At 41.1% G+C, this 15,544-nt stretch overlaps 1 protein-coding gene across 1 annotated transcript in view; it reads right to left on the bottom strand.

The window, feature by feature from the left end:
- Nucleotides 1-229: 229 nt before the first annotated feature.
- LOC139748091 (latrophilin-like protein LAT-2) overlaps nt 230-15,544 on the bottom strand; it is a 169,866-nt gene continuing 154,551 nt past the window's right edge. Inside the window, exon 11 of the mRNA XM_071660703.1 lies at nt 230-2,092. Within this exon, the coding sequence (XP_071516804.1) occupies nt 1,934-2,092 (159 nt within the window). The 3' untranslated portion in view covers nt 230-1,933. The remainder of the gene's footprint in view (nt 2,093-15,544) is intronic.

Below are 15,544 nucleotides of genomic sequence, written 5' to 3'. Positions count from 1 at the left end.
TGACAGTATTTTTAAGGACACTACGAAAGAAAATAAAATTCTCCTGAGGAATATAAACAAGGAAATGGATAACATATATATATATATATATATATATATATATATATATATATATATATATATATATATATATATATATATATATATATATATATATATATATATATACAGAGAGAAAGAGAGAGAGAGAGAGAGAGAGAGAGAGAGAGAGAGAGAGAGAGAGAGAGAGAGAGAGAGAGAGAGAGAGAGAGAGATAGAGAGAGAGAGAGAGAGAGAGAGAGAGAGAGAGAGAGAGAGAGATAACACGGAAGGCAGCGACGGAGTATACATATGTATATTGGAAAGGATCAAAATTTAGCGCGTAATCAAGTATATTCCTCTGAGTCCACAGGGTAATGAAACAAGATAAGTTCCTAAGCGCACTTTGTTGTAATAATCACATCATCAGGGGAGACACAAGAGAGAAATATAAGTCAGTTGATATGAAACGAGGAAATGTAGCTTGGACGCCATTTGGTAAACATGCGATTGTCCAAGGCAGACAACGGGCGTGTCATAAACTTAGTCTGTGGACAAGAAGGGGAACTGTTTACAAATTTTATCAACAATAAGCTATCCAGATTGTATAGACCTTCACTAATATTAAGGTTACAATTCCTTGTGTGTTTTGTGATAGAAGATTCAAAGGAAATTTGTGAAGAAAAAAGTTTCAAAGCACCGACAATATCACAAATACCAGTGTGGTATGCAAGATACCTTGTGCAGGATGCATTAAATCATAATATTTTGAGTCAGATGACCAAAAGATTAGAACAAAAAAAGTACATAACATTATAGAACATGTAATGCGATTGTCATGCAAGTGGACGAAGAATCTCACATTGCAGGTAAGAAAATGGCTGAGCAAGAGGTCGAAGAGGGATTCCATCAGATATGATGAATCAAAGTAAGAACGTGAGAAGAGCAAAGAGCACACAGTTAGATGGCAAAAGAAAACGGAGACCCAAATATGGGAAGAAGATGGCGGGCGAGACCAGTCAGTACTACAGAGATAATGTCAGACTAAAAGTAATGTATTCAAGTGTTGATAAAGTAGTGGTTAATGCAAATGAAATGGAATTCAAGGACCGTAATGAATAAAGTGCACCTGATATTGCTGAAGTTGTGGAAACAAAGCTTAATAAAGAGATAAGATCTTGTGTTTTTCCTGGAGAAAGAGAAAGCAAAGGAGTTACATAACTATGCAGACCACACAGACCCAGGGTTCAAGTGAGATAATCTGGCCTTAATACTACTTAGAAAAATAAGTCAGCCATCTTAAAAGCACTAGAAGATAATAGCAAAGCAAAGGCTTCTCACCACGCTGCTTCCTCGGACGACACTCCGAACGGAAAGCAGAAAAAAAAACAAGATATATCTTGCCTGATTGATTTGCTTGAAGGAAATATTTACAGAACAGTCATGAGGTAGAGTGAATATGAATATGTAATGCTTTCTATCACCGATGACTTACATCCCTTCACTTTGTGTTAGAAAGACAATAGTAAGGATGAACCTGAGCTCCACCCCCTCGACTTATCGTATCTATATCATTCCTTATTTTGAAGAATGTTACAATAATTCTTACTTACAGCATGTGACAAGGATTAATCAATGATGGTATATTTAAAAAGGTAAACACTACAGTGTAACGGGTCTGTGACTCATCACTTTGGATTATCTCTTTTGACGCACCACTGTTGAATATCTCTTGTGACTCACCGCTGCTGAGTATCTCTTGTGACTCAACACTGCCGAGTATCTCTATTGTCACTGAACCCAACACCAAAATCTAATACCCTTAAGACACTTCATCGAAGACACTACCAGTTCTCTTTAAACACCAGACAGGAGAGAGAAATTTCATCTGTGAGACGAAGTTCTTGCTGTGGGATCAATACCTCTTGTTGTCTGTGTTATGAATCCGCTCCTGCAGATCCCGAGACACACACAGATCCAATTCTCCCGAGTATCGAGGGTTGATGGGCACTTCGTCGTGGGCGGCGAAGGCGGTCGTGGTTGTCCCAGCTGTTTTTGAGATGAAGCGGTAGGTCTGTGCGGGTGTCAGAAGGAATAGCATTAGTGAGGAGAGCAATGGATGAGACAACGTTGATAGAAACATTAAGGAGAGGATGAACGACAAGAGAAGAATGAGAAACTAGTTTCATAAAATAAAGCGACTTCAGATGCAGTAGCGGACATGGACCACAGAGCGCTGTCACCCTTCAATTGCTCCTTTTTTTCCCCTCTTCATGTCTTTCAACACCCGTGCAGTGTACTCACACAGATGGTCACTATCTCTCTGTACACGAGATCATTTACATTAGGGAAATGTTCTGTGTCTTCTACTGAACGTAAAAGTTGAGTGCAGACAGAGTCTGAAGTACTGACTGAAAGAATGGAAAATCTTGCATTTCAAAGCAAACTTATGCTTCAATGACACCTTGACCACAGAGACAAGTAAGAATGACAAGTACGATTTCCATTATCAAGTATATACTTGGCTGCAATGAAAACGAGATTATGTTTCTCTTCATAAGTATTAAATGCACGAAGAGTCTGTATACATATGATCATGGACGGACTTTTAGAATAAGTGTGTCGGTCACTTTGCTTATGGTGGGGCAGTCAAACTGACATGTACCATACGACACTCTTATCCAATTTCTCCTATATTATGATCCTGGGACACAGCTGTCCCTCTCGTATCATAAACTAAATATATCCATGGCTGTCTGAGGGAGCTTGACCAGAGTAATCCATCTCTCTGAACTATCTAAGGAGTGTCTCCAGATCCGGTAGACGCATCCGATCTCTGCAGGCTGGGGAACAGGTCTCGTAAAGGGCATTTTCGTTTTAGGTTCAGTCAATCTCGCTTCGAAGATAGAGTCGCAATCCTTCCAACAAAAGACTGGAGGAAGCATCAGGCAAAATTATGAGACCTCGTACAAACTCAGTTCTTCCAGTTCCCGAGCCAGTAGAATTTGAGAACCGGTTACCGGTTCCAGAGACACTCCATTTTCACTATCGTGGTTTCTTAATGTAGACAAGCTTTAGCTTAGAAAATGAATGTCCCACAATCGTTTCACTTGAAGCTGCGTCTGTAGGACCGGGTTGAGTGAAGAACCATTTCTGGCTTAAGTCAGTTTCAGCCTTACCATCTTAATCCTTATTAGAATAGCCATAACTTAATTCAAAGATGCATATTACGTGTCAGAATGACCCGTTTTTTTAGATTTGCCTGATTGCATCTAACTCAAGTTCTACTGTATGTCTAAAACGTAACATTTGGTTAACAGCATCCGCTTAAAAGGCGTATCCTTTATGACCACTTGTACACAATATAGATTTGAGAAAATGATTCAGAGAATTCTGGTTTTCAATGTGTTTGAAGACTAATTAACTACATTTCAAGTTGGGTCGAAAAGCAGATTATAAGATGACATTGATATCAATTCAAAAACAGCTTTATTTGGATGTCATAGAGGTTCATTTAAAGTGGATTTTTTGAAATATTCATATATGAATGCATTAATATTTCATCACTCCATTAACAAGTGACTCTCATTTAAAGTCAGTTTCAAGAAAATTTCATTGGTATTTTTCCTCTGCTCTCTATATAGACTGTGCTGTTCCAAGCCATGATGCCTGAGTTTGGGAGATTATGTCAAATGAAGTTGAGAGTAGATGTGAATAAGAACAACGTTATTAAGCTTAGCATGAAGAAAGATTGCTTGGAGTGTGAGTTGGAAGGAAAGGAGGAGGATATGGAATGTTGTAGATACCTAGGGATGAATGTGACAGCAAATTGAACTATGAGAGGTAAAGTGACCATTGGGTTGGTGAGGGGACAAAGGTTGTGGTAACATTAAAGAATGTGCGAGGTAGAGGCCACCGTCTAGTCTATGCTGGAAAAGCAGAGAGCGCAAATGTTAGAAGATTAGATGTCAGATGACAGTTTGAGATGTGAGGGAGGTTGATCGAATACAAAATGATGGATAAGAGGGAGGTGTGTTCACTAAGAGGAGGTTGGGTGAGGAAATGATGGTGAAGAGGGTATACATGCCAGAAGTGGAAGGAACAAGAAAAAGGAGACACCAAGGAGAAGGTGGAAGGATGTAGTTGAAAGATGTTTTCAAGACTAGAGGCTAAATGTGCAGGAGGGTGCGAGGCGTGCAAGGAATAAAGTGAATTAGAGCAGCGTGTTTTATAGGGGGCGACGTGCCCTTATGAAGCCGTAAGGACACCACGGAATGATTGTAGGGAATGATTGTGGATAAGAGATCTGCTTTCGAAACATTTTATGTAACAGCGAAAGAATGAATGTGAGCGGATGTGGCAATCATGGTATTCATCTATTTCTCACACTTAATCGCTGTTTCCCGCATCAGCGAGGTAGCGCTAGGAAACAGACGAAGAATGGCCTAGCCACTCATATGTATATATTTATTTATTTCATTCATTTTTTATTTTGCTTTGTCGATGTCTACCGCGTTAGCGACGTAGAGCAAAGAAACAGACGAAAGAATGGCCCAACCCACCCACATACACATGTATATACATACACGTCCACACACGCAAATATACACACCTATACATCACAACGTATACATATATATATATATATATATATATATATATATATATATATATATATATATATATATATATATATATATATATATATATATATATATATATATATATATATATATATATATATATATATATATATATATATACACGCACACGTATACATATACATATGTACATAATTCATACTGTCTGCCTTTATTCATTCCCATCGCCACCTCGCCACACATGAAATAACAACCCCCTCCCCCCCTCATGTGTGCGAGGTAGCGCTAGGAAAAGACATCAAAGGCCACAATCGTTCACACTCAGTCTCTAGCTGTCATGTAATAACGCACCGAAAACACAGCTCCCTTTCCACATCTAGGCCCCACAGAACTTTCCATGGTTTACCCCAGACGCTTCATATGTCCTGGTTCAATCCATTGAGAGCATATCGACCCCGGTATACCATATCGTTCCAATTCACTCTATTCCTTGCACGCCTATCAACCTCCTGCATGTCCAGGTCCCGATCACTCAAAATCTTTTTCACTCCATCTTTCCACCTCCAATTTGGTCTCCCACTTCTCCTCACTCATTCTCTCCATGTGACCAAACCATTTCAAAACACCCTCTTCTGCTCTCAACTAAAATCGTTTTATTACAACACATCTCTCTTACCCTATTATTACTTACTCGATCAAACCACCTCACACCACATATTGTCCTCAAATATCTCATTTCCAGCACATCCACCCTTCTCTGCACAATTCTATCCATAGCCCACGCCTCGCGACCATATAACACTGTTGGAACCACTATTCCTTCAAACATACCCATTTTTGCTTTCCGAGATAATGTTCTCAACATCCACACATTCTTCAATGCGCCCAGAATTTTCGCCCCCTCCCCCACCCCTATGATTCACTTCCGCTTCCATGGTTCCATCCGCTGCCAAATCTACTCGCAGATATCTAAAACACTTCATTTCCTACAGTTTTTCTCCATTCAAACATACCTCCCAATTGACTTGACCCTCAACTATACTGTACCTAATAACCTTGCTCTTATTCACATTTACTCTCAGCTTTATTCTTTCACACACCTTACCAAACTCAGTCACCAGCCTCTGCACTTTCTCACATGAATCAGCCACCACCGTTGTATCATCAGTGAACAACAATTGACTCACTTCCCAAGCTCTTTCATCCACAACAGACTGCATGCTTGCCCCTCTTTAAAAAAACTCTTCAATTCACCTCCCTAACAACCCCATCCATAAACAAATTAAACAACTGTGGAGAAATCACACACCCCTGCCGCAAACCTACACTCGCTGAGAACCAATCATTTTCCTCTCTTCCTACACGTACATATGCCTTACATCCTCGATATAACTTTTCACTGCTTCTAACAACTTGCATCTCACACCATACATTCTTAAAACCATCCACAGTGCATCTCTATGAACTCTATCATATGCCTTCTTCAGATCCATAAATGCTACATACAGTTCCATTTCCTTTTCTAAGTATTTCTCACATACATTCTTCAAAGCAAACACCTGATTCACACATCATCTACCACTTCTCAAACCACACTGCTCTTCCCCAATCTGATGTTCTGTACATGCCTTCACCCTCTCAATCAATACCCTCCCATATAATTTCCCTGGAATACTCAATAGACTTATACCTCTGTAATTTGCGCACTCACATTTATCCCCATTGCCTTTGTACAATTGTACTATGCAAGCATTCCGCCTATCCTCAGGCACCGCACCATGAGGCATACATACATCAAATAACCTCACCAACCAGTCAACAATACAGTCACCCCCTTTTTTAATAAATTCCACTGCAATACCATCAAAACCCCCTGCCTTGACCGCTTTCATCTTCCGCGAAGCTTTTACTACCTCTTCTCTGTTTTCCAAATCATTTTCCTTAACCCTCTCACTTTGCACACCACCTCGATCAAAACACCCTATATCTGCCAATCTATCATCAAATACAGTCAACAAACCTTCAAAATACTCACTCCATCTCCTTCTCACATCACCACTACTTGTTATCACCTCCCCATTAGCCCCCTTCACTGAAGTTCCCATTTGTTCCCTCGTCTTACGCAATTTATTTACCTCCTTCCAAAACCTCATTTTATTCTCCCTAAAATCTAATGGTACTCTCTCACCCCAACTCTCATTTGCCTTCCTTTTCATCTGTTGCACCTATCTCTTGCCCTTCTGTTCTTTCTTTTATACATCTCCCACTCATTTGCATTATTTCCCTGCAAAAGTCGTCCAAATGCCTCTCTCTTCTCTTTCACTAATAATCTTACTTCTTCATCCCACCACTCACTACCCTTTCTAATCTGCCCACCTACCACGCTTCTCATGCCACAAGCATCTTTTGCGCAAGCCATCACTGCTTCCCTAAATACATCCCATTTCTCCCACACTCATCTTGCGTCCTTTGTTCTCACCTTTTTCCATTCTGTACTCAGTCTCTCCTGGTACTTCCTCACACAAGTCTCCTTCCCAAATTCACTAACTCTCACCACTCTTTTCACCCCAACATTCTCTCTTCTTTTCTGAAAACCTCTACAAATCTTCACCTTCGCCTCCACAATATAATGATCAGACATCCCTCCAGTTGCACCTCTCAGCACATTAATATCCAAAAGTCTCTCTTTCGCGCGCCTATCAATTAACACGTAATCCAATAACGTTCTCTGGCTATCTCTCCTACTTACATACGTATACTTATGTATATTTCTCTTTTTTAAACCAGGTATTCCCAATCACCAATCGTTTTTCAGCACATAAATCTACAAGATCTTCACCATTTCCATTTACAACACTGAACACCCAATGTACACCAATTATTCCCTCAACTACCACATTACTCACCATTGCATTCAAATCACCCATCACTATAACTCGGTCTCGTGCATCAAAACTACTAACACACTCACTCAGCTGCTCCCAAAACACTTGCCTCTCATGATCCTTCTTCTAATGCCCAGGTGCATATGCACCAATGATCACCCATCTCTCTCCATCAGCTTTCAGTTTTACCCATATCAATCTAGAATTTATTTTCTTATACTCTATCACATACTCCCACCACTCCTGTTTCAGGAGTAGTGCTACTCCATCCCTTGCTCTTGTGTTCTCACATACCACTGACTTTACTCCCAAGACATTCCGAAACCACTCTTCCCCTTTACCCTTGAGCTTCCTTTCACTCAGATCAAAAACACCCAGGTTTCTTTCCTCAAACATACTACCTATCTCTCCTTCTTTCTCATCTTGGGTATATCCACACACATTTAGACACCTTAATCTGAGCCTTCGAGGAGGATGAGCACTCCCCACGTGACTCCCTCTTCTGTTTCCCCTTTTAGAAAGTTAAAATATTCGGAGGGGAGGGTTTACAGCCCCCCTCTCCCGTCCCTTTTAGTCGCCTTCTACGACACGTGAGGAATGCGTGGGAATTATTCTTTCTCCCCTATCTCCCCTATCTCGCAAAGAAAAATGGGTATGTTTGAAGGAATAGTGGTTCCAGTAATGATATATGGTTGCGAGGCGTGGGCTATGGATAGAGTTGTGCGCAGGAGGGTGGATGTGCTGGAAATGAGATGTTTGAGGACAATATGTGGTGTGAGGTGGTTTGATCGAGTAAGTAATAATAGGTAGAGAAAGATGTGTGGTAATAAAAAGAGCGTGGTTGAGAGAGCAGAAGAGGGTGTTTTGAAATGGTTTGGTCACATGAAGAGAATGAGTGAGGAAAGATTGACCAAGAGGATACATGTGTCAGAGGTGGAGGGAACGAGGAGAAGTGGGAGACAAAATTGGAGGTGGAAAGACTGAGTGAAAAAGATTTTGATTGATCGTGGCCTGAACATGCAGGAGGGTGAAAGGCGTGCAAGTAATAGAGTGAATTGGAACGATGTGGTATAGCGGGGTCGACGTGCTGTCAATGGATTATACCAGGGCATGTGTAGCATCCGGGGTAAACCATGGAAAGTTCTGTGTGGCCTGGATGTGGAAAGGGAGCTGTGGTTTCCCTACATTATTACATGACAGCTAGAGACTGAGTGTGGAAGAATGTGGCGTTTGTTGTCTTTTCCTAGCGTTACCTCGCACACATGAGGGAGATGGGGGTTGTTTTTTCATGCATGGAGGGAGGCGATGGGAATGAATAAAGGCAGACAGTATGAATTATGTACATGTGCATATATGTATATGTCTGTATGTGTATATCTATGTACACGTTGAGATGTATAGGTATGTATATTTACGTGTGTGGACGTGTATGTATATACATGTGTATGTGAGTGGGTTTCACCTTTCTATCGTCTGTTTCCTTGCGCTACCTCGCTAACGCGGAAGACAGCGACAAGGCAAGATAATGATAAATATATGTATATATATATATATATATATATATATATATATATATATATATATATATATATATATATATATATATATATATATATATATATATATATATATATATATATTTTTTTTTATTTTTTTTTTTTTTAATTTTCCAAAAGAAGGAACAGAGGGGGCCAGTTGAGGATATTCCAAAAAAGGCCCAGTCCTCTGTTCTTAGCGCTACCTCGCTAACGCGGGAAATTGCGAATAGTTTAAAAGAAAAAGAAAATATATATATATATATATATGTATATATATATATATATATATATATATATATATATATATATATATATATATATATATATATATATATATATGTATATATACATATATATATATATATATATATATATACATATATATATAAATAATATATTTTTTTTTTCTTTTTTTTTTGCCGCTGTCTCCCGCGTTTGCGAGGTAGCGCAAGGAAACAGACGAAAGAAATGGCCCAACCCACCCCCATACACATGTATATACATACGTCCACACACGCAAATATACATACCTACACAGCTTTCCATGGTTTACCCCAGACGCTTCACATGCCTTGATTCAATCCACTGACAGCACGTCAACCCCGGTATACCACATCGCTCCAATTCACTCTATTCCTTGCCCTCCTTTCACCCTCCTGCATGTTCAGGCCCCGATCACACAAAATCTTTTTCACTCCATCTTTCCACCTCCAATTTGGTCTCCCTCTTCTCCTCGTTCCCTCCACCTCCGACACATATATCCTCTTGGTCAATCTTTCCTCACTCATTCTCTCATTGTGACCAAACCATTTCAAAACACCCTCTTCTGCTCTCTCAACCACGCTCTTTTTATTTCCACACATCTCTCTTACCCTTACGTTACTTACTCGATCAAACCACCTCACACCACACATTGTACTCAAACATCTCATTTCCAGCACATCCATCCTCCTGCGCACAACTCTATCCATAGTCCACGCCTCGCAACCATACAACATTGTTGGAACCACTATTCCTTCAAACATACCCATTTTTGCTTTCCGAGATAATGTTCTCGACTTCCACACATTCTTCAAGGCTCCCAGAATTTTCGCCCCCTCCCCCACCCTATGATCCACTTCCGCTTCCATGTTTCCATCCTCTGCCAGATCCACTCCCAGATATCTAAAACACTTCACTTCCTCCAGTTTTTCTCCATTCAAACTCACCTCCCAATTGACTTGACCCTCAACCCTACTGTACCTAATAACCTTGCTCTTATTCACATTTACTCTTAACTTTCTTCTTTCACACACTTTATCAAACTCAGTCACCACCTTTTGCAGTTTCTCATATGAATCAGCCACCAGCGCTGTATCATCAGCGAACAACAACTGACTCACTTCCCAAGCTCTCTCATCCCCAACAGACTTCATCCTTGCCCCTCTTTCCAAAACTCTTGCATTCACCTCCCTAACAACCCCATCCATAAGCAAATTAAACAACCATGGAGACATCACACACAACTGCCGCAAACCTACATTCACTGGGAACCAATGACTTTCCTCTCTTCCTACACGTACACATGCCTTACATCCTCGATAAAAACTTTTCACTGCTTCTAACAACTTGCCTCACACACCATATATTCTTAATACCTTCCACAGAGCATCTCTATCAACTCTATCATATGCCTTCTCCAGATCCATAAATGCTACATACAAATCCATTTGCTTTTCTAAGTATTTCTCACATACATTCTTCAAAGCAAACACCTGATCCACACATCCTCTACCACTTCTGAAACCACACTGCTCTTCCACAATCTGATGCTCTGTACATGCCTTCACCCTCTCAATCAATACCCTCCCAAACAATTTACCAGGAATACTCAACAAACTTATACCTCTGTAATTTGAGCACTCACTCTTATCCCCTTTGCCTTTGTACAATGGCACTATGCACGCATTCCGCCAATCCTCAGGCACCTCACCATGAGTCATACATACATTAAATAACCTTACCAACCAGTCAACAATACAGTCACCCCCTTTTTTAATAAATTCCACTGCAATACCATCCAAACCTGCTGCCTTGCCGGCTTTCATCTTCCGCAAAGCTTTTACTACCTCTTCTCTGTTTACCAAATCATTTTCCCTAACCCTCGCACTTTGCACACCACCTCGACCAAAACACCCTATATCTGCCACTCTATCATCAAACACATTCAACAAACCTTCAAAATACTCACTCCATCTCCTTCTCACATCACCACTACTTGTTATCACCTCCCCATTTGCGCCCTTCACTGAAGTTCCCATTTGCTCCCTTGTCTTACGCACTTTATTTACCTCCTTCCAGAACATCTTTTTATTCTCCCTAAAATTTAATGATACTCTCTCACCCCAACTCTCATTTGCCCTTTTTTTCACCTCTTGCACCTTTCTCTTGACCTCCTGTCTCTTTCTTTTATACGTCTCCCACTCAATTTCATTTTTTCCCTGCAAAAATCGTCCAAATGCCTCTCTCTTCTCTTTCACTAATACTCTTACTTCTTCATCCCACCACTCACTACCCTTTCTAATCAACCAACCTCCCACTCTTCTCATGCCACATGAATCTTTTGCGCAATCCATCACTGATTCCCTAAATACATCCCATTCCTCCCCCACTCACCTCACTTCCATTGTTCTCACCTTTTTCCATTCTGTACTCATTCTCTCCTGGTACTTCCTCACACAAGTCTCCTTCCCAAGCTCACTTACTCTCACCACCCTCTTCACCCCAACATTCACTCTTCTTTTCTGGAAACCCATACAAATCTTCACCTTAGCCTCCACAAGATAATGATCAGACATCCCTCCAGTTGCACCTCTCAGCACATTAACATCCAAAAGTCTCTCTTTCGCGCGCCTGTCAATTAACACGTAATCCAATAACGCTCTCTGGCCATCTCTCCTACTTACATAAGTATACTTATGTATATCTCGCTTTTTAAACCACGTATTACCAATCATCAGTCCTTTTTCAGCACATAAATCTACAAGCCCTTCACCATTTCCATTTACAACACTGAACACCCCATGTATACCAATAATTCCCTCAACTGCCACATTACTCACCTTTGCATTCAAATCACCCAACACTATAACCCGGTCTCGTGCATCAAAACCACTAACACACTCATTCAGCTGCTCCCAAAACACTTGCCTCTCATGATCTTTCTTCTCATGCCCAGGTGCATATGCACCAATGATCACCCATCTCTCTCCATCAACTTTCAGTTTTACCCATATTAATCGAGAATTTACTTTCTTACATTCTATCACATACTTCCACAACTCCTGTTTCAGGAGTATTGCTACTCCTTCCCTTGCTCTTGTCCTCTCACTAACCCCTGACTTTACTCCCCAGGACATTCCCAAACCACTCTTCCCCTTTACCCTTGAGCTTCGTTTCACTCAGAGCCAAAACATATATATATATATATATATATATATATATATATATATATATATATATATATATATATATATATATATATATATATATATATATATATATATATATATTCTTTTTTTTTTCATACTATTCGCCATTTCCCGCGTTTGCGAGGTAGCGCTAAGAACAGAGGACTGGGCCTTAGAGGGAAAATCCTCACCTGGCCCCCTTCTCTGTTCCTTCTTTTGGAAAATCAAAAAAAAACGAGAGGGGAGGATTTCCAGCCACCCGCTCCCTCCCCTTTTAGTCGCCTTCTTCGACACGCAGGGAATACGTGGGAAGTATTCTTTCTCCCCTATCCCCAGGGATAATATATATATATATATATATATATATATATATATATATTTTTTTTTTTTTTATACTTTGTCGCTCTCTCCCGCGTTTGCGAGGTAGCGCAAGGAAACAGACGAAAGAAATGGCCCCCCCCCCCATACATGTATATACATACGTCCACACACGCAAATATACATACCTACACAGCTTTCCATGGTTTACCCCAGACGCTTCACATGCCTTGATTCAATCCTCTGACAGCACGTCAACCCCGGTATACCACATCGCTCCAATTCACTCTATTCCTTGCCCTCCTTTCACCCTCCTGCATGTTCAGGCCCCGATCACACAAAATCTTTTTCACTCCATCTTTCCACCTCCAATTTGGTCTCCCTATTCTCCTTGCTCCCTCCACCTCCGACACATATATCCTCTTGGTCAATCTTTCCTCACTCATCCTCTCCATGTGCCCAAACCACTTCAAAACACCCTCTTCTGCTCTCTCTACCACGCTCTTTTTATTTCCACACATATCTCTTACCCTTACGTTACTCACTCGATCAAACCACCTCACACCACACATTTTCCTCAAACATCTCATTTCCAGCACATCCATCCTCCTGCGCACAACTCTATCCATAGCCCACGCCTCGCAACCATACAACATTGTTGGAACCACTATTCCTTCAAACATACCCATTTTTGCTTTCCGAGATAATGTTCTCGACTTCCACACATTCTTCAAGGCTCCCAGAATTTTCGCCCCCTCCCCCACCCTATGATCCACTTCCGCTTCCATGGTTCCATCCGCTGCCAGATCCACTCCCAGATATCTAAAACACTTCACTTCCTCCAGTTTTTCTCCATTCAAACTCACCTCCCAATTGACTTGACCCTCAACCCTACTGTACCTAATAACCTTGCTCTTATTCACATTTACTCTTAACTTTCTTCTTCCACACACTTTACCAAACTCAGTCACCAGCTTCTGCAGTTTCTCACATGAATCAGCCACCAGCGCTGTATCATCAGCGAACAACAACTGACTCACATCCCAAGCTCTCTCATCCCCAACAGACTTCATACTTGCCCCTCTTTCCAAAACTCTTGCATTTACCTCCCTAACAACCCCATCCATAAACAAATTAAACAACCATGGAGACATCACACACCCCTGCCGCAAACCTACATTCACTGAGAACCAATCACTTTCCTCTCTTCCTACACGTACACATGCCTTACATCCTCGATAAAAACTTTTCACTGCTTCTAACAACTTTCCTCCCACACCATATATTCTTAATACCTTCCACAGAGCATGATAGAGTTGATAGAGATGCTCTGTGGAACGTATTAAGAATATATGGTGCGGGAAGCAAGTTGCTACAAGCAGTGGAAAGCTTTTCTCGAGGATGTAAAGCATGTTTACGAGTAGGAAGAGAGGAAAGTTATTGGTTCTCAGTGAATGTTGGTTTGCGGCAAGGGTGTGTGATGTCACCATGGTTGTTTAATTTGTTTATGGATGGTGTTGTTAGGGAGGTGAATGCAAGAGAGGGCTTGGGAAGTGAGTCAGATGTTGTTCGCTGATGATACAGCTCTGGTGGCTGATTCGTATGGGAAACTGCAGATGCTGGTAACTGAGTTTGGTAAAGAGTATGAAAGAAGAAAACTGAGAGTAAATGTGAATAAGAGCAAGGTTATTAGGTACAGTAGGGTCGAGGGACAAATCAATTGGGAGGTAAGTTTAAATGGAGAAAAACTGGACGAAGTGAGGTGTTTTAGATATCTGGGAGTGGTTTTGACAGCGGATGGAACCATGGAAGTGGAAGTGAGTCAAAGGGTGGAGGAGGGGGCGAAATTTCTGGGAGCGTTGAAAAATGTGTGGAAGGCGAGAAAAATATATCGGAAAGCAAAATTGGGTATGTTTGAAGGAATAGTGATTCCAGCAATGTTACATGGTTGTCAGGCGTGGGCTATAGATAGGGCTGTGCGAAGGACGGTGTATGTGCTGGAAATGAGATTTTTGAGGACAATATGTGGTGTGAGGTGGTTTGATCGAGTAAGTAATGAAAATGTAAGAGAGGTGTGTGGTAATAAGGTAAGTGTGGTGTGTTGAAATGGTTTGGTAACAGAGGGAATGAGTAAGGAAAGATTGACAAGAGGTTATATGTGTCAGAGGTGGAGGGATTGAGGAAAAGTGGGAGACCAAATTGGAGTTGGTAGGATGGAGTGAAAAAGATTGTTAGCGATCGGGGCCTCAACATGCGGGAGGATGAAAGGCGTGCAAAGAATAGAGTGAATTGGACCGATGTGGTATACCGGGGTCAACGTGCTGTCAATGGATTGAACCAGGGCATGTGAAGCGTCTGGGGTAAACCATGGAAAGTTTTGTGTGACCTGGAAGTGGAAAGGGAGCTGTAGTTTAGATGCATCATACATGAAAGCTAGAGACTGAGTGTGATCAAATGTGGCATTTGTTGTCTTTTCCTAGCGCTGCCTCGCGCACGTGCGGGGGAAAGGGGTTGTCATTTCATGTGTGGCGGGGGCGACGCGAATGAATAAAGGAAGCAATTATGAATTATGTACATGTGTATATATGTATATGTCTGTGTATGCATATATATGCATACGTTGAGATGTATGGGTATGCATATGCGCGTGTGTGGGTGGGTTGGGCCCTTCTTTCGACTGTTTCCTTGCGCTATCTCCTAACGCGGGAGACAGCGAAGAAGTAAAATAAAAAAAT

This window comes from Panulirus ornatus, chromosome 72 (assembly GCF_036320965.1).
Source record: "Panulirus ornatus isolate Po-2019 chromosome 72, ASM3632096v1, whole genome shotgun sequence".
Taxonomy (NCBI): Eukaryota; Metazoa; Arthropoda; class Malacostraca; order Decapoda; family Palinuridae; genus Panulirus; species Panulirus ornatus.
Note: the sequence above shows the minus strand (reverse complement) of the source record. Positions and strands in the feature narration are given on the sequence as shown.